Here is a 23077-nt window from a genome sequence, read left to right on the forward strand (position 1 = left end):
GAGGATGGAATGGCGATTTGGCCCAATCTGGGCTCTGACCTTGGAGGTCACAGAACCCCGAGAGGAAGATCAGTTGGTGTAGCCGCTAAGGGAGTGAGCTCGGGATTGGGCCGCCTGGGTCAGCCCACATCCGGCACTGACAAGCCGGCCCGGGGAACCGGCTGCCCCCGTCCCCGCCCGTGCAGCCCCTGTCTACTGGGCTGTGGGAGGATGCACAGGAGCAGGCTCTGAGCAGGGTCAGCCCTCAAATACCAGCTACTCTTCCCAAGACATTCTCAGAAAGGGAAAACATTAGACCAGTTGAAGACCTAGGCCAGTGCCCCCAGCCCCCAGCCGAAAATGCTCCATGGCTCCCCCCAGCGCCCCCCTGCTGGCAAGAGCTCTGCTTGTGGCAAGGTGGCCTGTCCTGGAGCTGAGGGGCTCTGTCATGAGGACATCTTCCCAGGGGCTGAGCAAACATCGGCCTCCTCTGGCGTCCTCCCTGCCGTCCCAAGTCCATGCACCGGGCAGCCAGGGCCGGGCGTGCACCCATGGCCAGGGGACAGCTGCAGGGGCTCCTGGGGCCCCGGCAGCACCTCTGGTCAGTTTGGACTCAGGGCATGGGCTCTGAGGTCAGACAGCCTGCCTTCAGAGCCCAGACCAGCCCCTCCTGGTTGTGTGGCTCTGGACAGGATTCTGAAGCCCCTGAGCCTCAATCCCCCCATCTGCAAAGTGGGCCTGACCACAGGTTGCCTCATCGGTCACTACAAGATGTAAATAAGTCACTGCATGGAAAGTTCTTTAAAAAGCACTGTCTGTTGTGAATATCTTTAAAGACCGGGGTTCTCTGGCTTCCTGGCAGCCATGTCCCTCCCCTGGGGAGCACGACACATGGTTGTCTACAGAAGGATACACAAGGAAGACAGGCCAGTCACCTCCCTGGATCCGGATCCAAAGTCTTGTCAATGCAATTGGTAAAATGCTGTTTCTAGAGCTACTGACTGATTTGCTCTGCTTGTTCACACCAGAGGGTCAACTACACCCCCATGACTCTCTCACATGACCTGCTCCTCCCCACGTGAGACATATTGGTTCCTCTGACCCAAACAGGAGGTTTTTAATGTGCTGGTCACAGCTTGCATGTGGCAGGCCCCGAGCTGGGCTGACAGTGGGCGTGTCCCAGGGAGACCACGTAGGACAGAGGTCCGAGCCCGGCCGACACCCTGTACCCATCCCCCGACTCCAAAGTGCTGGTGCCCTGAGGAGGGGCTGACCCGGCCAGGAGTCAGGGGCTGTGAGAGTGAAGCCAAGACCTGGGAGAACAGGAGGAACAGGGAGGCTGAGAGTGGACAGAAAGAATGTTCCAGACACAGTGAAGTGCAGAGCCTTGTGGGGAGCCTGGGGAGCCAGGGAGAATTTGCCCCTAGGAACCAAGTGGGCCCGGGTGGCCGGAGCTTTGGCTTCGATGGAAGGAGGGGTGGGAGGCTCATTCCAACCGCAGAGCCCAGTGGAGCCCCCTCCCCAGACCCCCAGGGCCGCCGAGCTGCGGGGAAAGGGATGCAAGCCGGCATGCCGGGGCTGAGGGGCGGGTGAGAGGAGCGGAAGCAGAGGCAGTGGGTGTAGACAACTGTTTTGCCAAGCTGTCTGTCAAGGAGAGAAGCAGCAGGTGGGAGGGTGTGACATGGAGAGAGCCCCCCTCCCCGTGTTAAGGTCGGGGGAGCACACTGACACCTAAAGGAACGGAGCTGGTAGAGATGAGGGGGTGGGGGGCACGGATCAAGGGAGCAGGGCGTCTGCGGACCAGAAGTAAACGGGATCTGAGACACAGTGGAAGGAGCGCTGCCAGCAGCAGATGTAACCTGGGGGTGTCCACACCCCCGGAGACATTTGGAACCCTGAGTCTGTCATCCTGGAGGAGCTGGCCACCCCTCCTCGTGATGCGCCACTTGTAACATCGGAAGCACGCTTTCTATATGTCGTCACCCTGGTGGTAGAAAAAGCCACTAAGAAGGTCAGGCTGAGGATGCTGGTCTCTGTCGGGATGTGGTAATTCATCAACCCTGGTTAGGCCCCTTTCCACCTCTCTAAAACCAGAATCAGCAACACCCTGGCCAGAGTCGCAGGAAAGGGAGGAGGAGAAGTGAGGCCTGACGTTTACGGAGCACCCCTGGCTTCGCGGCTCTGCGCTGCCCACTGACTCCCCCACAGCATCCCGGCAAGGGATGTGCCCCTATTCACATGTCACATGGAAGCAGAGGTCCCCTGGAAGGTGCCTTTGGCTTTCAGAGTGAAATTAAGAACAGGGGTCGACACACCACAGCCACGGGCGCAATCCTGCCCACCGTCTATTATAGTGTAAACAGCGTTTTATGGGAACACAGCAGTGCCCTCCCATTTACGTTTCACTGGAGCACAACTGAGTAATTGCAATGGACATCTTACAGCCACAGAGTCCAAAACATTTACAATCTGGCCCTTTACAGAAAAAGTCTGCCAAGCCCTGTTGAAGAGCCCTGGACGAAGGTCTATCAGTGTGTGTCCAAGCTCAGGCGGGATTTGGGCTTTGGCTTCTCTGATTCTGATTGGGCTTTGGCTTCTCTGATTCACAGGCTATTGCTGCACCATCTTGCCTTCTTGTGGAGGATGTCTTCTTGTGGAGAAGGAAGTTAAAGTTCTCTTGCTATTAGTTAACCCATCTTGCTATTGAAATGCTAACTGGTTATCTATGCTGCTTCTCAACAGAGCCCACATCCACTACTTGGCAACCAAGGTTGTCTTATTAAACCAGACATCAGATCGCATCAGAGTTAAATAAAATCCACACTCCTTACCATGGCCTCAAAGACCCTGCGTGACTGGCCCGTATCTACCCCTCTGTTCTCATCACACACCTGCCGCTCCACCTGTGTCTGCTTTCTTTTCCGTGAACAGGCTAGGCTTGCTCGTGCCTCAGGACCTTTGCACATGCTGGTCCCTCTGCCTAGAATGTTCTTCCTCCAGATCTCCCCATGGCTGGCTCCTCCTCATCAGTTGGGTACCAGCTCAAATGCCACATCCCAGGACCACACTATCAAAAGTGCCAAGGGGGAGGTGGTGGGGGAGGGATGGAGTGGGAGGTTGGGGTTAGCAGATGCAAACTATTATACACAGAATGGATGGATGACAAGGTCCTACTGTGTAGCACAGGCAACTATATTCAACATCCTGTGATAAACCGTAATGGAAAAGACACACATCATCTCCCTGCTTGCGCCCTGGGCATTGAGCACTCTCTGAAATTATTTACTTGTTTTCTTTATATCTCCTCCATTACAACGTAAGCTCCCCCAATGGAGAGGTTCAAGACTGAAACCTGAACACAAGTAGATGCGCCACACCCCTAACATTTAAATCAGCCCTGTCCCAAGTCAGCGGGATGCAAATCACAGATGTGACCCACCTAGGTAATTTCACACTTCTTAGTTGTCATGTTTAAAAAATGAAAAGAAAAAGAAAAAGATGAAATTAATTTTAATAATAGAGTTTACTTAACCTGATATATCCCAAACATTATCATTTCAAATGTAATCAAAATAAAAAATTATGGAGCTATTTTACATTCCTTTTTTCACATCAACTCCTTGAAATCTTGTGAGGCTCTGAAACACATTTTAAGCACTCGACAGCCACATGTGGCCTGGTGACCAACACAGAAGATGGTGCAGACTTAAAACAGTGTTTCCCTCTGTCAGATGCTGCTCTGATCATATTACATTAACACTCACATAATCCCCACAGCAGCCCTAGGAGGGAAGCACAATTACTAACCCCATTTTACAGATGGGCAAATAAAGGCAGAGTCTGGATTCAAACCAGACAGTCTGGTTCCACAGTCTCTGCTTTTAACCACCACCTAAATTGTCCTTAATTCTTGGCTGAAGTCATGGGTGAATCCAGTAACAGAAGAGGCCCCACAGCACAGAGCCTGAAGCCCAGGCTTGGCTTCAAATCCTCCCTCTACCAACGACTATGGATGTGACCTTGGGTGGTACCATCTGAGCATCAACTTTCACAGCACAAATACCTGGTGCTGGAAAGTTTCTGGCCACCAAACAGAGGCAAGAACACACATGGCCTGAGGAGGGTCAGGTATCTGGATCCCAGAGAGAAAGGCAGAAGGTAATAGGGTCTGAGCTAAAGGGGGCACCGAGGGGCTGGGCCACTCAGTGCTGTGACTAAGTGCCCCTCGACAACTGTCCAGCCTTCATCCTTGGTCTCCGCGAAGGCTGGAGTCATGCCCCTTGGCTCCCTTGATCTGCCGTTAACAGGACAGCTCTGACAGGAGACAGGTGACCTGAGGGCTTATTTACACAACTTGCAGTCGTGTGTAGCCGGGGCATAAATAGTTATTTCCTCCAGCAGATGGATGGGATGATGGGGAGTTGGATATCAAGACTCTGGAACCCTAACACATGATGCCATTGCTACAGTGAGGGATGTGTACTCACTCTCCCCCAGCTGCCCCAAGACAGGTTCTTTAGGAATGTGTCAGGCCAGGTGAACTCGCAAGGTCCCCACTCCTTCCCACCCTTGAAGGTCACGCAAGCCCACTGCAAGCCTCTGAGATCCCAGGTTCAGGGGACCTGCAACTCTGGATGTGGTGCATTTCCTGATGCCTGGCTCACTTGGCCTGCTAGTCACTTCTGATACAGTCAGCCCTTGGTATCCAAGGGACTGGTTCCAAGAACTGCCACGGGTACCAAATACCACAGATGCTCAGGTCCCATAGTCAGCCCTGTGAATCTGCAGATTCCACATCCAAGGATTCAACCAACCATGGATGGTAACCATAGTAAAGGACCCGAGGTTGGTTGACTCCGTGGATGGAGGGCCAACCGTGTTTCTACTTGTGCCTGCTTTTGCCCAGGTGTCCCCATTCATAGTTGCAGACAGGTGCCGCCCTCTCTCAGATGAGCCCGAGTCCTCCGCTCCTTCTGCCCACCTGCTATGGAGAGGACTTATCCCTGCAGCCCACTAAGAAGGACCAGCCAAGCTCCATCTTGTGGGTCTTGACATGAACTCTAACTCTACAGTCATCGAGGATGTTTTCCTTATTTGATAATCTCCCTCTGGCTCTGGTTCTCAGTTTGCTGAACAATGGAACCTTGTGGGAGGTTTTTGAAAAACATTAATACCCAGGTTCTACCCCCAGACCAATTAAGTAAGAATCTTTGGGGTAAGGGCTAGACGCTAGTATTTTCAGAATTGCCTACATCATTCCAATGTGCAGTCAGGGCTGAGGCTCGCTGTGCTAAAGGGACATTCATCAAATTTAACATGTGTACAAATTGCCTAAAGATCCTGTTAAAATGCAGATTCTGAATCAATAGGTCTGGGGAAGGGCCCAAGAGTCTGCATTTCTAACAAACTCTCATGCAGTCACTACTGGTCCATGGACCACACTTTTGAGTAATGAGGATCTAGAGGCAGCCAGATTTGCGGGGTGGGGGATAGAAATGAGCTTTACTGATTTTCTGTGTCCAAAGTAACTGTCCAGTATTGAAGCTCCCTTTAAAGTTGGAAAGGGATTTCTGGAAGAGTTAGGCTCTTACAGAAGAAAAGAGGTATTTTCTGCTGATATGGAAATTGGAGATCCTATACCTAAGAAATAGGATCCACCTTGTATTGTAAATTAAGTACCTAACAGACTACTCAGCACATAGTGGGCACTCCACACTCATGGTACCACTGTTTTTATTAAGGCAGGACCCTCACACCACTCCCTAAACCAAACAAGCGTGTGCTTTTCACATGCAAGAGCCCCACAAAGCCCTACAAAGCCCTTTCATCCTCAGAGGATATGTCGCAGGCAGGGTCCAAGCACAGAAGGCTTGGGACCAGAGGCTTTCATCCCAGACACAACATCATAGACCCTGCCTGGTCTAAGGACACCAATGCCTTTGCTTCTCTCATTAATTTGATTTTGTTGCCATAAGTTGTGGATATACAGCCATAGCCCAGCCATGGTTAATACCGAGGTTTGCTACGTTCAGGACCTATTTTAAGTGCTCTCCTTGATTTAACTCAGTAAACAACTCCAGGCAGCAGGTACTTTCAGTCTCAAGGGCAGACAAGGAAACTTAGAAAGGCAAAGAAATCTGCCAAGGTCACATACATAGCATGTGACAGGGTCAGAAAACAAACTGAGAAGCATATATGTCAGATCTCATGTTTTTCCAGGGCTTCTCAAATTTTGCTTGCTATGTGATCTCATGAAAATGCAGGTTCCCCATAATTCAAAAGGATACATGCATCCCAATGTTCAATGCAGCACTGCTTACAATAGCCAAGACATAGAAGCAACCTAAATGTCCAACTGACAGAGAAATGGATAAAGGAGATGTGGTACACATACACAATGGAATATTACTCAGCCATTAAAAAAGAATGAAATAATGCCATTTGCAGCAACATGGATGGACCTAGAGATTGCCATACAGAGTGAAGTGAGTCAGACAGAGAGAGAAATTTCATATGATATTGCTTACATGCAGAATCTAAAAAGAAATGATACAAATGAAGGTATTTACGAAACAGAAACGGACTCACAGAGAACAAAATTATGGTTACCAGCGGGGGAAGGGTGGAAGGAAAGGATAGTTAGGGAGTTTGGGCCTGACATGTACACAGTGCTATAATTTAAAAAGGATAACCAACAAGGACCTCCTGTAGAGTACAGGGAACTCTGCTCAATGTTATGTGGCAGCCTGGATGGGAGGGGAGTCTAGAGGGGAATGGATACATGTATATGGATGGCCAAGTCGCTTTGCTGTGCATCTGAAACTATCACAAAATTGTTAATCGCATACACTCCAATCTAAAATAAAAAGTAATACAAAATAATAATTTTTTTTTTAAAGAGAAAATGCAGGTTCTCCTTCATTGGGTGAGGTAGAACCTGAGATTCTGCATTTATCACAAACTTCCAGGTGATGCTGATGTGACTGGTCCTTGGACAGTACTTTGAGCAAAACTACTCATATGCTATGATGCCTCCTGGGATTTCTGTCCTCAGATCCCCCTACGAGACTCTTGCCACCATCCTCCCATGATTGGTGATCTGTGGATTTGACCACTGGCAAATTCACAGTAAAGCTCCACTTTGAACACTTACACAAAGTTCTGTTTAAACTTCTGCTCAAAATGCAATCTTTTGTGGCAAACGATCAGCTATTTGGAAAAGCAGTTGTGTCCATTATGAGCTGTAGACGTTGCAGATGGTTATGAAATTGCTTTTAAACTTAAGTATCACCACTGAGAATGCTTTCTGGGCCAGGGAACAATTCCCATCTCTAAAAGCCAAGTGAAGAGTTCCAATTTGAGAAATACAGGGAGGGATTTCTCCAAACACAGGAGTGAATCATTTAACTATAAGCGTCTCTTCTCGGATCAACAGATGAGAGGATGTATATAGAAACCAGAAGAAATGACAAATCTTCCCGCCCAGTGAAAGGCATTTAAGGGCAGATCAAGACCGTCCACTTAATCAGTCTGGACTCAGATGCTGAGAACTAGCTGGTTTGTGAATGAGACAGAGAAAATTGGAAGGGAGAGGGATGAAGGTAAACTCCCAGGGGGACTTTGAGTACCAGAATGACCTGAAGTTCCAGAATCACAGACAACGCTCTGGAGGAGCCTAACTTCAAACCACGAGTCTTCGGAGAAACAGAAATGCCCTCTCGCAGATGGTCATGATACCAGGATTAGATTAGATAGTCGATGATAATAAGGATTCGTTAGAATGGCATCTTTCTGTAATTTCCATAGCCCAGTGATCCCCAAACTTTGCTCCATATTAAAATCACCACATATCAGAAACATGTCCCTACCTCCTGCTCAGGCCACACCCCCACATCAATTAAATTATGATCTCTGGGGGTGGGGCCCAGGTACCCTTCATTTTTAAAGCTCCCCAGGTGATTCCAATGTGCATCCAAGTTTGAGAGATAATGGCATAGCTGTTCAGTGTCTTCATTCATAAAATAAAGGAATCCATCTGGACGAGTGGTTCTTTATTCTGTCTTGCATGTTAGAATCACTTTCAAGTGATTTTTTAAAATACTGCTGCCAGCAGCATCCCTAGAAATTCTGGTTAATTTGTGGGGCCCAGGCACCAGCATCATCAGCATTTTTAAGAGCTTCCCCAGGTGATTCTAATATGCAGCAAGGGAGACAACCACTGGTCTCGGGGTTTTTGCCCATTCCTTCTATTGCTTACATTTTAAACATCTATGATACTCAGGCTAAAAATGCATCTTGGAATTTTTGCAAAGGTGGATCTCTCATCCTTACTTTTAAATCAGGGTTTTTAACTTTGGAAGGGTCTATGAACCCCCTTAAATCCTAGGCAAAATGTTGGATGGATATATAGATATATATTCATATGTATATATCTGGGGGAGACAAATGTCCTTAACTTTTATCTGAGTCTCAAAAGACTTAATTCTGTTACCTTAAAGGAAAGTATGTGATTTCTGATTTAATAAATTTAAGAAAATTAAAGAATGAATTGTAAACCAATTTGGTCTCAAAAGCACATCTGCTACAGTTTGAATTTAGGACATACCTATTGCCACCTAGTGGTTGCATATCTTTATTGCAGGTTTAGTTCAGACCATAAGGCCCATCCTTTGAAAAGCTATCAGGTGACAGATGTGAAGATTTCAGATCCAAGTACCAAAGCAGAAGGTGTGCCTGACACTGGGGCCAGTAGTAGACTGTCTGGTAATGATCACAACAAGAGATGACCTCCCACCTGCACCTGTAAGGAGACCATTAGCTCAGATACTTTGGATTCATGTCCCAAACAGGATTAGGACACTAGGGCTTCTTGTTGTTACCTACATGCCTCAGTTCGACTCCCGACTTGCTTTCTCACCAATCATACGTCCTTGGAAAAATTACTGAGCCTTTCTGTTCCTCATATAAAATGAGGATAAAATAAGCACTTCTAAGATTGCTGTGAAAAATAAGTACGAAAATACATGTAAACTGTTCAGCATAACACTTGGCACAGAGCAAGATCCCAATAAATGTGATGTTATATTATTTATTGTCATTTCCTTGCTTTGTTTATTGTTCCAGATGTTTACAACGATGACCAAGTAAAAGAGCAAAAGGTATATTACTATTATACGGCAACTCGTCATATACCCAGAGAATCCACAGAGCACAGGAAAGGGTATTCCTACAACACAGACATAATCCCTACCCTTGGGAAGTGCTTTTTGAGATTCCAACAGTCGAGCAGTCTCTACATCTGACTGCAGCCACTTCTTGTCAAATATCTACCTTCCCACCACGTGGGCAAGAGGGTGACCACACTCCACCACCAAGCCTGCTGCAAGCTCCTTTCAGGAGAGGATTATGCAGACACTCACTAAATCGCAGATGCCCTAAACCATCAGCTCTCCTCCAGCCCGGGCGCTCACTGATGGCAGTCTCCCACACCACTCTCTCCCCAGGCGAACAGTCCCCAGACTCTTCCACAAGCTGCCTGCCCAGGGCTCCAGGACCAGCTCCTGCCCAGCCGAAGCAGAAACACCACCAAACCTTCTCACCAGCCTCAGCAAAGATGTAAGGTGATCAGCTCTCACTTACCTGGAGTCTGCTTGGCCGTGCGCACGGGGGTGTAGTGGTTTTTGGAGGACGATCTGACCGGCGTGTTCTCTTTGGGAGAGCTATCGATAGCCGAGATAGTTTCTCTTTCACAGTGTGCTATGGGGATTGGTCCCTGTTGTCTTAAGATGTCAGCCAGAGCCCTGAAAGAGGAGGAAATCACACAGTTAGAGTCACCAAGCCAGTGACCACAACCACAAAGGAAGCTGGGCTACTTTCATCGGCCCTTTGATGGACAGAGACCCAGTATTCAGTTACAGTCACGGCACGATCTGGTGCTGGTCTCAGTGGGAATACAGGGGAGAGGCTGCCATGCCTGGGGGTACAAGCACTAAAAGAACGTGATTAAGGTTTCTTCCTTTCATTCGTTTCACATCAATCAGCTCTGAGCCCTTTCAAAATGCTGGCTCCCCAAATAAGCCCCTATGCCAGGCAGATACTACGGCAACTGGCCCAAGGAATGCCACTGGGGTGAAGGGTGGCCACCACTGGCCTCAAGTTCAGTGGCAGGTGACTAATATCAGGGGGGCCAACCTCCCCAAAAGACACACACCGAGGAGCATGTACTCTATACGGGTGACCCTAATAAGTACAGAACACAGCTTCCCTTGTCAAAGAAAGGTGTGATTTAGCTGCAAAGACAGGATGTACCGATGAAATGATAATTGCCAGAACACACGGACAGTGCAGACAGTGAACGCAGCTGAAATTTAGAGGAGGAAGCCATCACAAACACAGAGAGGAAATACACGGGAGGGAAGAGGGATGCACAGAGATGCTGCTGTAGCTGGAGAGGTCCACACGCTCTGCAAGGGACCCAGGTACCCTGAGAGCAGCTTTTCCTCACCCAACACCTCTCTTCAACAGCTAGACATGCGTTTATTGAGGGCCGCATGCATTAGTCACAGCAGGGACAGAGGTAAAGAGAACACAATTCCTGCCACCTAGGAGCTCAGCATTTGGGGGAAACTGCCCCCCCACCTGGTTTGGAACAGGCCTCCCTCTGTGGGTGGGATAGGTGGTACCACTGTCAGTGGGACACAGAGACACGTAGGTGTGTTCTGAGGAGCCACAAGGGACCACCGTTGGACATTGTCATTTCAGGGCCAGGTGCCTGGTTCTGAGTGCAGAGCCAGGCAACTGACTCTTGCATCTACCTGGGGTGTCCCTGAGGGGTGGGCGAGGCACCGTGCCCCCAGGCCTCTCCCGGGCCAGCCCACCTGAGGAGGCTTCACTCCACTGGGATTCCAGCTCCCTGCACTCTGCCCTCCTTGAAAAGCGACAACCACAGCAGTTTAAAAACGTGTCTTAGAGTGAATTGTTTCCTCTCATTATGCCCCCGCTGACATGTTGAACCTTCCTAGGAGAGGAGCATCGAGCTGGCAATCTTATCATTTAGTGGCATTTACACAGCAATTTCAGATTTTCCAAATGCTTTCCCCACACTGGCTTTCTTTATTCTCAGCCTCTAAGGGAAAAAGCAGACACACGCCACCACCCCATTCACTTCTGTGGACCAGGAAGTAAGAGAGGGGAAGACAGAACCTCACTAGTTTGGTAAAGGAACTTCAGGCAGACCCGGTGCCTGGAAATAAGAAAAAAACATTGCCCTACAAAATCAAGAGATTTGGGTTCTAATCCCAGCTCTGCCACTGATGAGCTGTGAATCTTTGGGCAGATTTGTTAATCTCTGAAATTGAAATTTAATCTTTTTATCCCCCATCAGCAAAATAAAGGGTTTAAACTAACATGACCTCTAAGATCCCTTTTAACTCCAAAATGTGATCAATATTTTATATATTTTTTAACCACACATCCACGCAAGTTACCTTGATTCCTTCACCCTTCTATTTATCAAAAGCACTTTCCTACCATCTTTCCATGGTAAGGAAATAGTGAGTTAAAAGTCATAAGAGAAATATATACCAATGGAGTTGAATTGAAGAGTCCAGAAATAAACCCATACATCTGTGTTTAACTGATTTTTGACACGGGTGCCATGATCATGGGGAAAGAAGTTTCTTCAACAAATGGACACCCACATGCAAAAGAATAAAGCTGCGCCCTTACCTCACACCATAAATAACAATTAACTCGAACAGGATCATAGACCTAAATATAGAGCTAAAACTATAAACTTTTAGAAGAAAATAGAGAGTAAGTCTTTGTGACCTTGGCTTTGGCAATGGTTTCTTAGATATGACACCAAAAGCACAAGGAACAAAAGAAAAAAAGAGGTAAACTAGACTTCATCAAAATTAAAAACATTTCTGCATCAGAGGATTGCATGAAGAAAATGAAAGACAACTCACAGAATGGGAGAAAATATATGCAAATCATATTTCTGCTAAGAGATCTGCATCCAGAATATATAAAGAACTCTTACAATTCAACAATAAAAACCACACAGCCTGATTTAAAAATGGACAAGATATAATTAGACAAGTCTCCAAAGAATGTATACATGAAAAGTAGCTCAGCCTCACTAGCCATCAGGAAAGTACAAATGGAAAACACAATGACATACCCCTTCACACCTACTACCGTAGCTATAACCAAAAAGACAATACCAAATGTTGGCAAGGATGGCGAGAAACTGGAGCTTTCATAAACTACTGGTGGGAACGTGAAATGGTGCAGGCCCTTTGGTAAACAGTCCAGCAGTTCCTCGAAATATTAAACATAGAGTTACCATGTGACCCAGCAATTAAAATACTCCTAAGTATATGCCAGGGAGAAATGAAAACACACCTACGCAAAACCTGCATATGAAAGTTCAGAGTAGCATTAATTTTTTTTTTTAGGAGGCCCCTTCAAGCTGGTTTGTGCATCTTTTATTTTATTTGTTTGTTTGTTTATTGTAATACATCAATGAAATGTTTTCATTTTTTATTTTATTTTATTTTTTGCCCATGCCACATGGCTTGCAGGATCCCAGGTCCCTGAGCAGGGATTGAACCCGGGGCCGAGCAGTGAAAGCACCTAGTCCTAACCACTGGACCACCAGGGAATTCTCCATAGCAGCATTCTTCACAATAGCCAAAAGGTGGAAATAACCCAAATGTCCATCAACTGGAGAATGAATAAACAATGTGCTATGTATTCACACAGTGTATTATTATGCAGCCTTAAAAAAGCAATGACGCTCTGATACATGCTACAACATGAGTGAACCCTGAAAATAGCATGCTGTGTGAAAGAAGCCAGTCAGGAAAGACCACACGTTAATGATTTTGTGTATGTAAAATATTCAGATCAGGCAGACCCACAGGCAGGAAGCAGACTGGTGGTTACCAACTGCTAGGGGAGGGGCAGGTGGAGAATGTGATTGCTACCAGGGATGATAAAAATATTCTAAAGTCAGCTAGTGGCGGTAGCTGGATGACTCCATGAATGTATAAGAATCACTGAATTGGACACTTTTAAATTTAAGAATGAATTTTATGGTAGGTGAATCACATCTCAATAAAGCTGCTATTACAAAAAGAAAGTTTACGTTCTTCTTGCTTGCCTCCCAAGTTCTTATAAAGACTCCTATTTCTCAGGTGTCTAAGAAGGAAAATGGAGTCAGGTGGTTAAGTCCACGCTTTCGGAAGGCCAAGATTGAATCCACGTCATCGACAGCGATTTTGCCCCTCAGGGGACGGTTGGCAATGTCTGGAGACATTTTTGGTTGTCACACAACTGGGGAGGGAAGTGCTATTGGCAACTGGTGGGTAGAGGCCAGGGATGCTGCTAAACGCCCTACAATGCATAGGACAGCACCCCCCCACAACAAAGCATTATCCCACCCGAAACGCCTATAGTGGCGAGGCTGAGACACTGATCTGCGTGTACCTAGCACTATGTGAAGTTGGTCTTTGATTAATGCTCAGTGCAATCTAGTTCCAGAGATATCTACCAAGATCAGACACCGGGCTGGGCTCTAGGACAACTAGTTGCTGGAGACACTGAGATGAACGTCTTAAAGTCGGCGGGTCTTATGTGTCTGGGCCGTCAGTGTATCCCTGGGTCTTGGCACACTGATCGGGCATTATTCAAAGAGAGAAAGTAGTGAAGATCATCCCCATCCCAACCTTTGTAGGGCTTTCAGGCCAGTATCCCTTTTCACCACATGGACAGTGTAAACGGCAAACCCACAGCAGATTTGCTCCAGGCTTACTGGTCAAGGAGGACCCAGCAGAGAAGAGATTTTCAAACTCAGACCAGCAGTCCCAGGATGGGGGGGACTCCCGGGGCCCATCTTCTGAGAAGCTCTGCAGGATGCAGGCACTGAGGGCTGAGAGGTGAGAAGGAAGGCACCTCTCTGGAGACCATCAGGCTCCCCGGAGCATCCCTGCTTGCCTCCAGCTTGCTACTGGAGAATGAGCTTTAACTGGGTTACAGCCAAGCTGTCTCCTCCTGATGGTAATGACTTGCACGGTACCCTCTCCAGGTGCCCTGTGAGCAGGGCCGAGCTGGGCCGCATAGCTGATGGGGAGGAACGTGCTGAAGATTCAGGGTAGCTGGAGGCAGGGAGCCTGCTCTGTGTGGTCCCAATGAGGAGCATGGTAGCCAGAGACACGGTCCTGGCCGCCCCCGCTGTGGGCTTCCCTGCCTCCTGAGCACCATCCTCTGAGAGCCCCCCTTTCCCAGTGCCCTCTGGCAGCCAGAAGGGTGGCCCTCGTTCCCAGATGGTGTTGGGTGCCCCTCTTTCAGCTCACATCCCCTCCCCTCAGCTCTTCAGCTTGGTGACCTCCCTCCTCACTCCCATTCCTCTCCACCTTTCATCCCCTTCTCTCCAGGGTGCTCAATAAATATTACTCTAATTCTGAAATGTGCGATCCCAGTCTCACCTAATTAATTTGGAGACGCCAGAGGAAATGGGTTAAGGCCTGAGCTACTTTCTCACCGCAGGAAAGAAAATTGGTCATTGAGTAAGTGGGTAGCAGATTTTGTGACAGAGCAGCTTTGGGGGTCTGAGAAAGGGGCACAGACTCGGAAGAAGGGGAGCGAGAGGGACAGACAGTGACAAATGGAGAGAAAGGGAGTGACAGAGAGACAGAGGTAGAGACAGAAAGGGAGGGAAAGGGAAAGGGTGGAGAGAGATGGACAGAAAGGGAGCCAAACAGATGGGAAGGGAGTCAGAGGCTCAGAGCCAGAGAGAGACCGAGGGAGAGATTCAGAGATGATGGAGTAAAGAGAGACACAGACGAAGAGACAGAATCAGAGGGTCAGAGACAGACTGGTAGACAGAGCCAGAGAGCAAGTGGGACACAGAGCCAAAGAGAAACGCAGAGAAAGAGAGAGATTCAGAAGGCCAGAGATGGGGAGATGGGATCAGAGAGAGACCCTCCCAGGGAAACAGCATCCGACGGAGAGAGACAGAGACGGGCCAGTGAGGAGTAAGGCCGGTTCCCAGCCGAGGGCAGCCCCACCCCATCCCCTCATGCCGACTACAGGGGTCTAATTTAAGAACCTGAAGAATCTGGTTCTTTGTCCTACTCATCCCAATCCCCCAATCTCCCCCTCCCCCAGAGCCACTCTGCGGCACTATCTGGATATAGGAAACAAAGGAACGCTTTTTGCCTGAATTATCTACCTAATTGCCTTGGTTCGCCGCACATGGATTCCTTGGCTTTCGTGGATGTGTGGCGAGCAGGGGAGAGTTAATTAATTGGGCAGCAAATCTGAGCAGGGAAAACAGTCATTCTGATCACTCAAGCCAGGAAATTTTTGTGTTCTTCAGGACTCGTTGTTTGTATATTAACCATCTGCAAAACTGAGATCCCATCTAACATATGGACAGCACTGAGCAGGTTCTAGGGGCTTCACCTGCCTCATCCAGCGTGGTGCCCATACTCTGCAGCTAAGGTCACCCCAATTTTAAACACGAAACTGAGGCTCAGACTAATTCTAGGACGAGAACATGATGGAACCGGAATTTCAACCCAGGGCTTCTGGCTGGAGTCCTGACGTCCTTCCGCTCACTGGGACTGCCTTTCACATACATCTCACTTTCCTAGGGACTGCCAGCTAGAATGGGTCCTCCTGGTCTCTCCAGCAGGGTCTGCTAATTTCTCAAATGCCAGTTAATATGCGGACATGGAGAAACAATTTTTCGATGAGTGGTTTAGGTCAAGACCAATTATTTATTTGCTTAATACCTTGGTTAATTTTGTCAGTGGTCCCAAGGAATGAAAGTGTGTTTAAATTTCCCTAAGTGTTGAGTTATTGCAATACCTACAGGGACCAAGCCTGGGCAACATTTTGATGTGTTTCCACCTGCATACAAGACATGAAATCTTTCTTAAAATGGCAAATGATTCCCTTCACATGAAAAAAATAAACAAAACCTTGGTTATAACTTTGTTTCATAGTCTTGTCATCTTGGGAAATTGAGGGCTATAATTTATTGAGCAGTTACTATGCACCAGACATAGTTCTAAACTCTTACACATTATCTCATAAAATCCTCAAAATGACCCTATAGAGTAGGTGCTGTTGGCAGTCATATTTTACTGATGAGAAAACTAAGACTTTAGGTTTAGAGGTTAGATATCTTGCTTGATATCTTGCTTAGATATCACATAGCTAGTAAGTGGTAAATCCAGATTTCAAACATTAAGTAGGTTAAACTACAGAGGCGGATTTTGCAGTTATACAAAGTTCATTATACTACTGAATTATCCATTCACCCATCTGTCTGTCCATCCACCCAGCCACATCCATCCATCCATCCATGCAACACCCCATCCAACCATCCATCCATCCATCCATCCATCCAACACCCTATCCATTCATCCACCCATCTACCTTTCCTTCCAATCCTCCATCCACTTAATTATTTTTTCACCTACTATGTTCCTGCAATGGTCTCTGAACATGAGATTGTACAGCAAGTTCAATCTTTAGTAGAAAAATCTACCCAGACAGAACTCAGCAGTCACCCAACTGCCCGTTTCTATTCACCTTAGTGAGTCATGACCACCAACAGCTATGAAAGTTTTTACATTGTTTTAGCAGGCAATCTTCTATCAAATGAAATTCTGAGTAGAACACCAATATACTTCCTTAGAGTCCTGCTCTGCATGAGGCCAGAGTAAGAGCCAGAGCCCTACTCTACCGAGCTCTTGCCTTCCATCCAGCAGTCCCTGGACTTCATGGAGTTCCCAAGTTTGAAAACAAATGTGGCAAAAGAGTGTCAAACCAAAGACCTGGAATTGTTTTGTCCCAATCTTCACTCATTGAGCAGGGGGTAACACTTAGGTTCCCCTCAAATTAAGTGGGGAAGCTAAAAACCCTTAGTTTCTTGATAAGTCTTTTTGATCTCAATCAACATGCTGTCCATGAAGACCCCATGAATATCTCTGCTCACTGAAGCGGAACAAATGGAAACCAGCCTTCTGCCCCTGCCATGTCTCTGGATCTCGGAGCCACATAAATGCCACGGAAGGGAGGAAATCAGTTCAGCTAGTGTTCAGTAAGATTTTCTGTGCCAAGAGCCAGGCAAGGTGGACAGCTGAGATGCCCAAGTCAGGACCTCTCTCTTTTTAGGTGGAGCAGGGACAAATTTATGCTGCTGGATAGGTATGCTAAAAGGCCAAATAGATGAACTATTCCATGAATAAGCTATTCTGGTTAATGTTTTTATTCCCAAGGACTAATGAGAACACTCTTGTTTTTGAAGAATTTTCTAAAAGCATTCCTGCCTAATTAAGTAGAGTATACTGAATATAATTACTTTAAAAAAATGCAAGGTTCTTCCATGCACAGGCCACCAACCTAGTCTTTAGTTCTCTTCACAGAGAAAACTCAGTAAAATGTAGACAATCTAGGAAATGGAATCCTATAAAAACTGCAGAACGAACCATGGAAGATTCTGATAGCTACTACTGCGGTACTTCTGAAAGTAGAGTGTAGACATTCTACTCTGGTTAAATAACGTATTCTGGTTATTTGGGTCCCAGGTGACAGCTTTTACTCAACTCTGCCACTCTGGGATCGGCGAGGGTCCTCTTTACCCTCAGCCTCACCCTTATCTACTGGGCGGTCAGGGTGCTTTTCTTCTCTGAAACACACGCTCCGGACAATGGAAGTGAATATATTTTTAATAAACACGGACCAAGGAGAATGGCTTAATTTAGTTCTCCTTTTTCCTGGTTCTCTCACTGTCCACTTGAAAAGCACAGCTGCCGGCTTTGTGCGTGCACGAGATGCTCTTCACACACGCAGAGGCTGGGAATGGATGGGGAGCATCTCCTTTGTTGTGGTAACAATGTTTGTGCATCTGCACCCAGCCATTCTGCAGGTCTGAGTCGTCCCGGCACAACCGGAATTCATCACGGCCAATAAACACGGCCGAACTTAGCACAGGAAAGCTCAGCCTGCCTGCTTTGTTTTTCAGGCCTGCAAGGCAAGTCACTGCATCCCGATGGGTGCCTGGCCTGGAGCTGTCCCTCGGTGACCAGCCGCGGGCTAGGTACAGAGCGGATGTACATTCCCGGGACCGCAATTCACCCCTAACCGCATCTTGTCCACGCACACCATTTCCTGCCTCATGAATCATGTGAAGATTTACCCAGGTCTGGGAAATTCGGTAGCATCTACACCAAGCCTAGGCTTTTCCAGAAATATCTGGATTGTCTGAACATGAATCAAAGCTCTGGATGTGTCACGGGCAGCTACCGTTCAGACCTGGGAAAACAAAAATGCTACCGAGATTTGTTAGCAGGGCCACTTGGGCAGCCAGGTGATAGATGACTTAATACATGTACCTACTGCTGCTCTTACTGTTGATGCTGTTGGTGTCCTTTTCCTGATTTGCTATAAGCACAGATGTAAATCTACAGGAGAGGCAAAAGGAAGGCGGTATCGCCTACGAGCTAAACATGGGTGTTCTGGAACCAGAGGACCTGGGTCAGAATTCCGGCCACTTAGGGTGCTGGTGGTCGTTAGCTACCTCCTTAAGTGCCCTGTGGTTCTGTGTCCTTACTGAAAAAAATAAGGCCAAAAATAACATCTACCTCTTAGGGTTATTAAGAGGATTAAATGAGTTCATATTTGTAGAGCACTTAGAACAGTACCGGGCACCTCATAAGCACTATATAAATACTTGATTATAAATCCAAATACAACCTCCCAGTGTCTACAGAGCCTCAGCCAATAAGACCACGACATAAGTCCACACGTACAGGTGAAAGAGGGGAGCCTTGGAGGGCTGACTCGACAACGCCAGATGGCAAAACTCCTGGTGTGGGGAGGGAGCCATGTGGCACGGCCATGGCTACGGGTCATTCTGGAAGGGACCACCTACATGCCATACTTTCCACTCAGGCCTAAGGTCAGAAGTGCATCTGGTCACACGCCAGCTTTTGCTAAACCCTGAACTTGGACTCTGCGAGCCAAGTGCAAAGAGAGTGTCTGTCTGTTCCTTCCTGCAAGGTCGTCACAAACCATGCTTCGGCTACCATGCAAGAAATCTTCGAGATAAAAAGCAAAGGGATTCACATCGTGAGCAAAACAAATCAGGATGCTGTTGGGGCGTTAAAAGGGTAAATGGGTCAAATGGGCCAGGGCAACATTTTCTGCGAAAGATTCAGTTATTTTCTTTTCTTCCTTCTTCCTATCTCCCTTTTTCTTTTTTTTCTTTCTTTGTTTTCTTTATTTTCTTCCTTCTTTAAAAAAAATAAACATTATTGTCATCTCCAAGTTCAAGTGCTTTCAAGTACTTTCCCGTGGTGGGCGGACCCCACACCAGGGGAGTCAACATTGGCTTCCCATAAGAATTGACATCCTAAGAATAGAGTGGACCCCCTCCAGGGGAGGGGGAGCCCCAGCTCTAGATGCATCTGCTGCCCAGAGGGAGAGGCACGAAAACACCTCATCAACCCCTTTCACCCAAGAGAGTCTAGGAGTTTCAGGTGCTGAAGACAGGCATTCCCATGAGGCCATGTGCAGACAACACTCCTATATGAATAGAGTGTGCGAGGAAATGCATTCTCTCTGGCACCCCACGGCTGGTGCGTGTGAAAGGACAGACGTAGACCCTGTGTTCCTGAACCTCCCAGGTGTGCTGAGATCCGAATGGGCCAGAGATGGACGCACATCCACAACTTGATGGCCCCCAGTCCACAACAGGGCCAACGGGCCAGAGAGGGGCTGGGGGACCCGCCCAAGGTCACGGGCACAGAAAGAGACAGAGGTCGTGATTAGCCTGCCGCCTATCTCAGGAAATGCTCTAAGGCAGGGAGAGATGGATGATGACCTCCAAGAATGAGAGAGAGGGGGCTCTGCTAGGGGTCCCTCAAGAGCCACAAAAGCAGGCGAAAGGATGGAGGTCAATGTCCTCTTCCATAAGGACGCGTGTAAGTACATCCTGTCTCGTCCCACAGTGGGTGCAACGCTGTCTTGTCAATCTGAATAGTGGTGCTGGGGCAGTGAGGTAGGAACAGGCAATAGGGAAAGAATAGAGGGAGGAAAGACAGATCTCTGTCCTCTTATCCCCCAGAGATGGGGCCAGCCTAAGTCTGCCTCCAGGTCCCTAACCTCTTGTGCCCAGCTGGGCACCCACTGGCAAGAGGGAATGAGGGGAGCCCTGCGTGCGGGCATAATCTGTCACAGAATTCTCAAAGCCAAAAGTGAAGAGAGTTTCTGGTTTCTAAAAACTTAGAGAAATACAAAAAAAAAAAAAAAAAACAAGAATAGGGGACGTTAGCGGGAGCCCCCAGAGGGAATTCAAAAGGGAATTCGAAGCAACCTGCAGGCAAATATCACCAAGTCAGCAGCAGTGGGAGCAGGCTAATCCCAGGCAATAAAACAGACATGGAAATCATAAAACACGTTAAAGGAAATGCATTGTTACTGCTTCCTGGGCCACTGCAGGATTACAAACTAGGCTAAAAAAAAATTGATCTTTGAAGAGCTACTTTATGGAATAGATAAGAATGATTTGTAATTAGCATGCCAATTGTGTACAGAGGAGCCTGCTAGAAAACAGTCTGTCTTTCTGCCTGGTGGATGTGCCCCGCACAATCTTTGCAGCCTTGTCTGAGCTATTAATCTGTTCATCACAGCTTTTTATCAGACGGAGAAAAGAAAAGCAACTTCGCCGAGGTCCAATTTGGATAAATTTTGAATTAGCAGAGTCTGAATCGATGCAGTTTAATGAAGTTACAGCAGGACAAGTTCAAGGAGGAGAACTGGAGGAAGCGAGGAAAGGAAAAAAACTCAAGAGAAGAGGAATCAAAAGAAGGACAGATGCAGAAAGAAGCAGCAGTGGACAAAGACACCGAAAGGAACAAGAAGAAGCATTTTAATGATGTGACTTAAAAGAGAGAGAGAGAAGCGGCAGATCCTCTCCACAAGTGCTCAGGGTGGGGTAGGGGCGCGGGCACAGAGGTGGGTACAAAGCTGGCAGCTGAGGACCTGAGGACAGAAGGGCTGCGTGACTTCCCACAGTATGAAAAGCCTTCCAGCCCACGGGATAGCATCCCTGGGAAAGTTCAGGCAAATTTCTCAGGATGCAGTAAAAAGTCAGAGGGGGTCCAAGAGGGAGGCTGGAATCCAGATTCTTCCAAAAGTTCTGAAGCAGCCTCAGCACGTGGCCTGGGTCTCCCGCCTGGTCATTTCTGCAGGTGGGTTAACAGGAGCCCAGCCTCAGCTGCCCAGAGATCGGGGTGACTGAGGCCTGATAGGATGCGAGGCTGATCCAAGGGCTGGAGGAGAAAAGCTCTCCTGGCAACAACTTCTTTGCTACGATGGGGTTCGGCCCCCTCCCTGTGCCTGGATGACGGCAAGGGTCTGCATCCCGGGACCTCAGAAGAGGGGGATGGATAGGATCTGGACACACTCCTGCACCTCCTCAGCCTGGCACGCGCTCTCGGGGTTCAAATCCCTCCTCGCTAGAGCAGCAGGATGGAAGGAAGAGGGAAGGGCTGACTGTCTGGGTGTGAAGCACCCTTCCCAGAAGAGGACATTTGGCTGAGGGAACCGCGACTCTGTCCAGAGGACAGATGTCCTAAGTAATGAGACTTTAATGCCGGAGCTAATGGAAACAGTACACGAGACCTAATGCCAAAAAAGCGAGGAAGAACGAGAGTGTTTGTGAAGCCTGCAGAAAGCGGTGACTCCTCTCCCAAATGCTGGGGAACAGGGCCAAGCTCGTAGTCACCAAAGCCCGGCTGGAACCCAGCCTCCATGAGTCTGGAGACGGGGACAGTGGCTCTGGGCAAGGAGGACCAAGGCTTTTCCAGTCCCTCTGACCAGGGTGGGGGCTGAAAACAGTGCCCAGGACCTCCACGTTCCCACACCCACCTCAATCAGATGGTCAGGGACCCCTGCACTGGAGCTGCAGACCCGAGAGCGTGAGCCCTGCCAGGGATCACAGCCACAGCCGTGACCATGACCACCACTGCCGGCTGAGATGGCTAGAGGTGGAGAGCAAAACCCAGGCCTCCTTCCCTTTCACGGGCTTTTCAGGACAGAGGGCTTGGGGGCCCAAGAAGCAGAGAAACGGTGGGGAAAGACTGAGGAGTGAGGAGGGGAAGAGCAGAAGTGGAGCAGGGGAGCAAGAGCGAGCTCGCCAGAATTCGGGGTCTGGTGCGTGCTGTGCTCGAGGTTATAAATGGGGCAGGGAGGGGAGCTGTGATAAACAGGGCTGTTTGTGAGCCGTCCGTCTCTGTAATTAAAACTGGGAATGGCCCGAGATCCACCGTCTCACCCCCAAATCGCTTCTTTTTCTAGCGCCCCGTTACTCTCAGGAGCCAGGACTCCTGCAGAATCGCCCTGAGGTCCTTGCAATACTGTAAAGGTTTGGCGGGGGATTTGTTTCAGGGTTTTTTTTTTTTTCAATTAAAACCAGTGTGGTTTTGTTCGTTTGTTTTTATTCTCTACCTTTTCTTTGTATTGTCCTCACCACCCTCCACCAATATGCTCTGTTCTTAAAGAGGAGTCCTTTCGCTGACCGGGTGCCTTTGGGCCCTGCATGCAATGCAAGTGAGGCCACCAGCCCAGCTCTGAGGTACCGCAGGTCACTCATCCTCCCATCCCTTACAGCGATAACACGTCCCAGGGCACGAGCAGGTGGGTCTTTGCTTTCTCAAGTAGTTTGAGTATCTGTTTACATTCAGGAAGGTAAGAGCCAGCTGCCCCGTTGGCCCCCAAAGGAGATAGAGACCAGCCATGGACTAGCTGTGTGACCTTGGGCAAATGACTAAGCCTTCTGAGTTGATTTTGCCATCTGTTAAATGGGCACCAGACCCAGGGCGGTAGAAGGATGCAGTGGGATAACGCAGAACGCGGGTACAGTGGGAGCCCTGGAGAAGGGGGTCTCTTCTGAGTGTTTCCCCCACCCTGCTTCCTCCATGTGACCCTGAGTCCTCATCTGAGACCTCAGGTCCTCAACACCAGCTTCCTAGAGAGATGGGTGATGGGGTCATGTAAGCTCCTGGGAGACAGAGTT

The 23077-nt window shown here is 48.2% G+C and overlaps 1 protein-coding gene across 3 annotated transcripts in view; it reads right to left on the minus strand.

The window, feature by feature from the left end:
• Window positions 1-23077, minus strand: part of SHISA6 (shisa family member 6) — a 263181-nt gene that overhangs the window by 231350 nt on the left and 8754 nt on the right. For all 3 annotated transcript variants that reach the window (XM_057716875.1, XM_057716873.1, XM_057716872.1), the window contains exon 2: window positions 9619-9779. In XM_057716875.1, the coding sequence (XP_057572858.1) occupies window positions 9619-9779 (161 nt within the window). The remainder of the gene's footprint in view (window positions 1-9618; window positions 9780-23077) is intronic.

Source organism: Hippopotamus amphibius, chromosome 17 (assembly GCF_030028045.1).
Source record: "Hippopotamus amphibius kiboko isolate mHipAmp2 chromosome 17, mHipAmp2.hap2, whole genome shotgun sequence".
NCBI lineage: Eukaryota > Metazoa > Chordata > Mammalia > Artiodactyla > Hippopotamidae > Hippopotamus > Hippopotamus amphibius.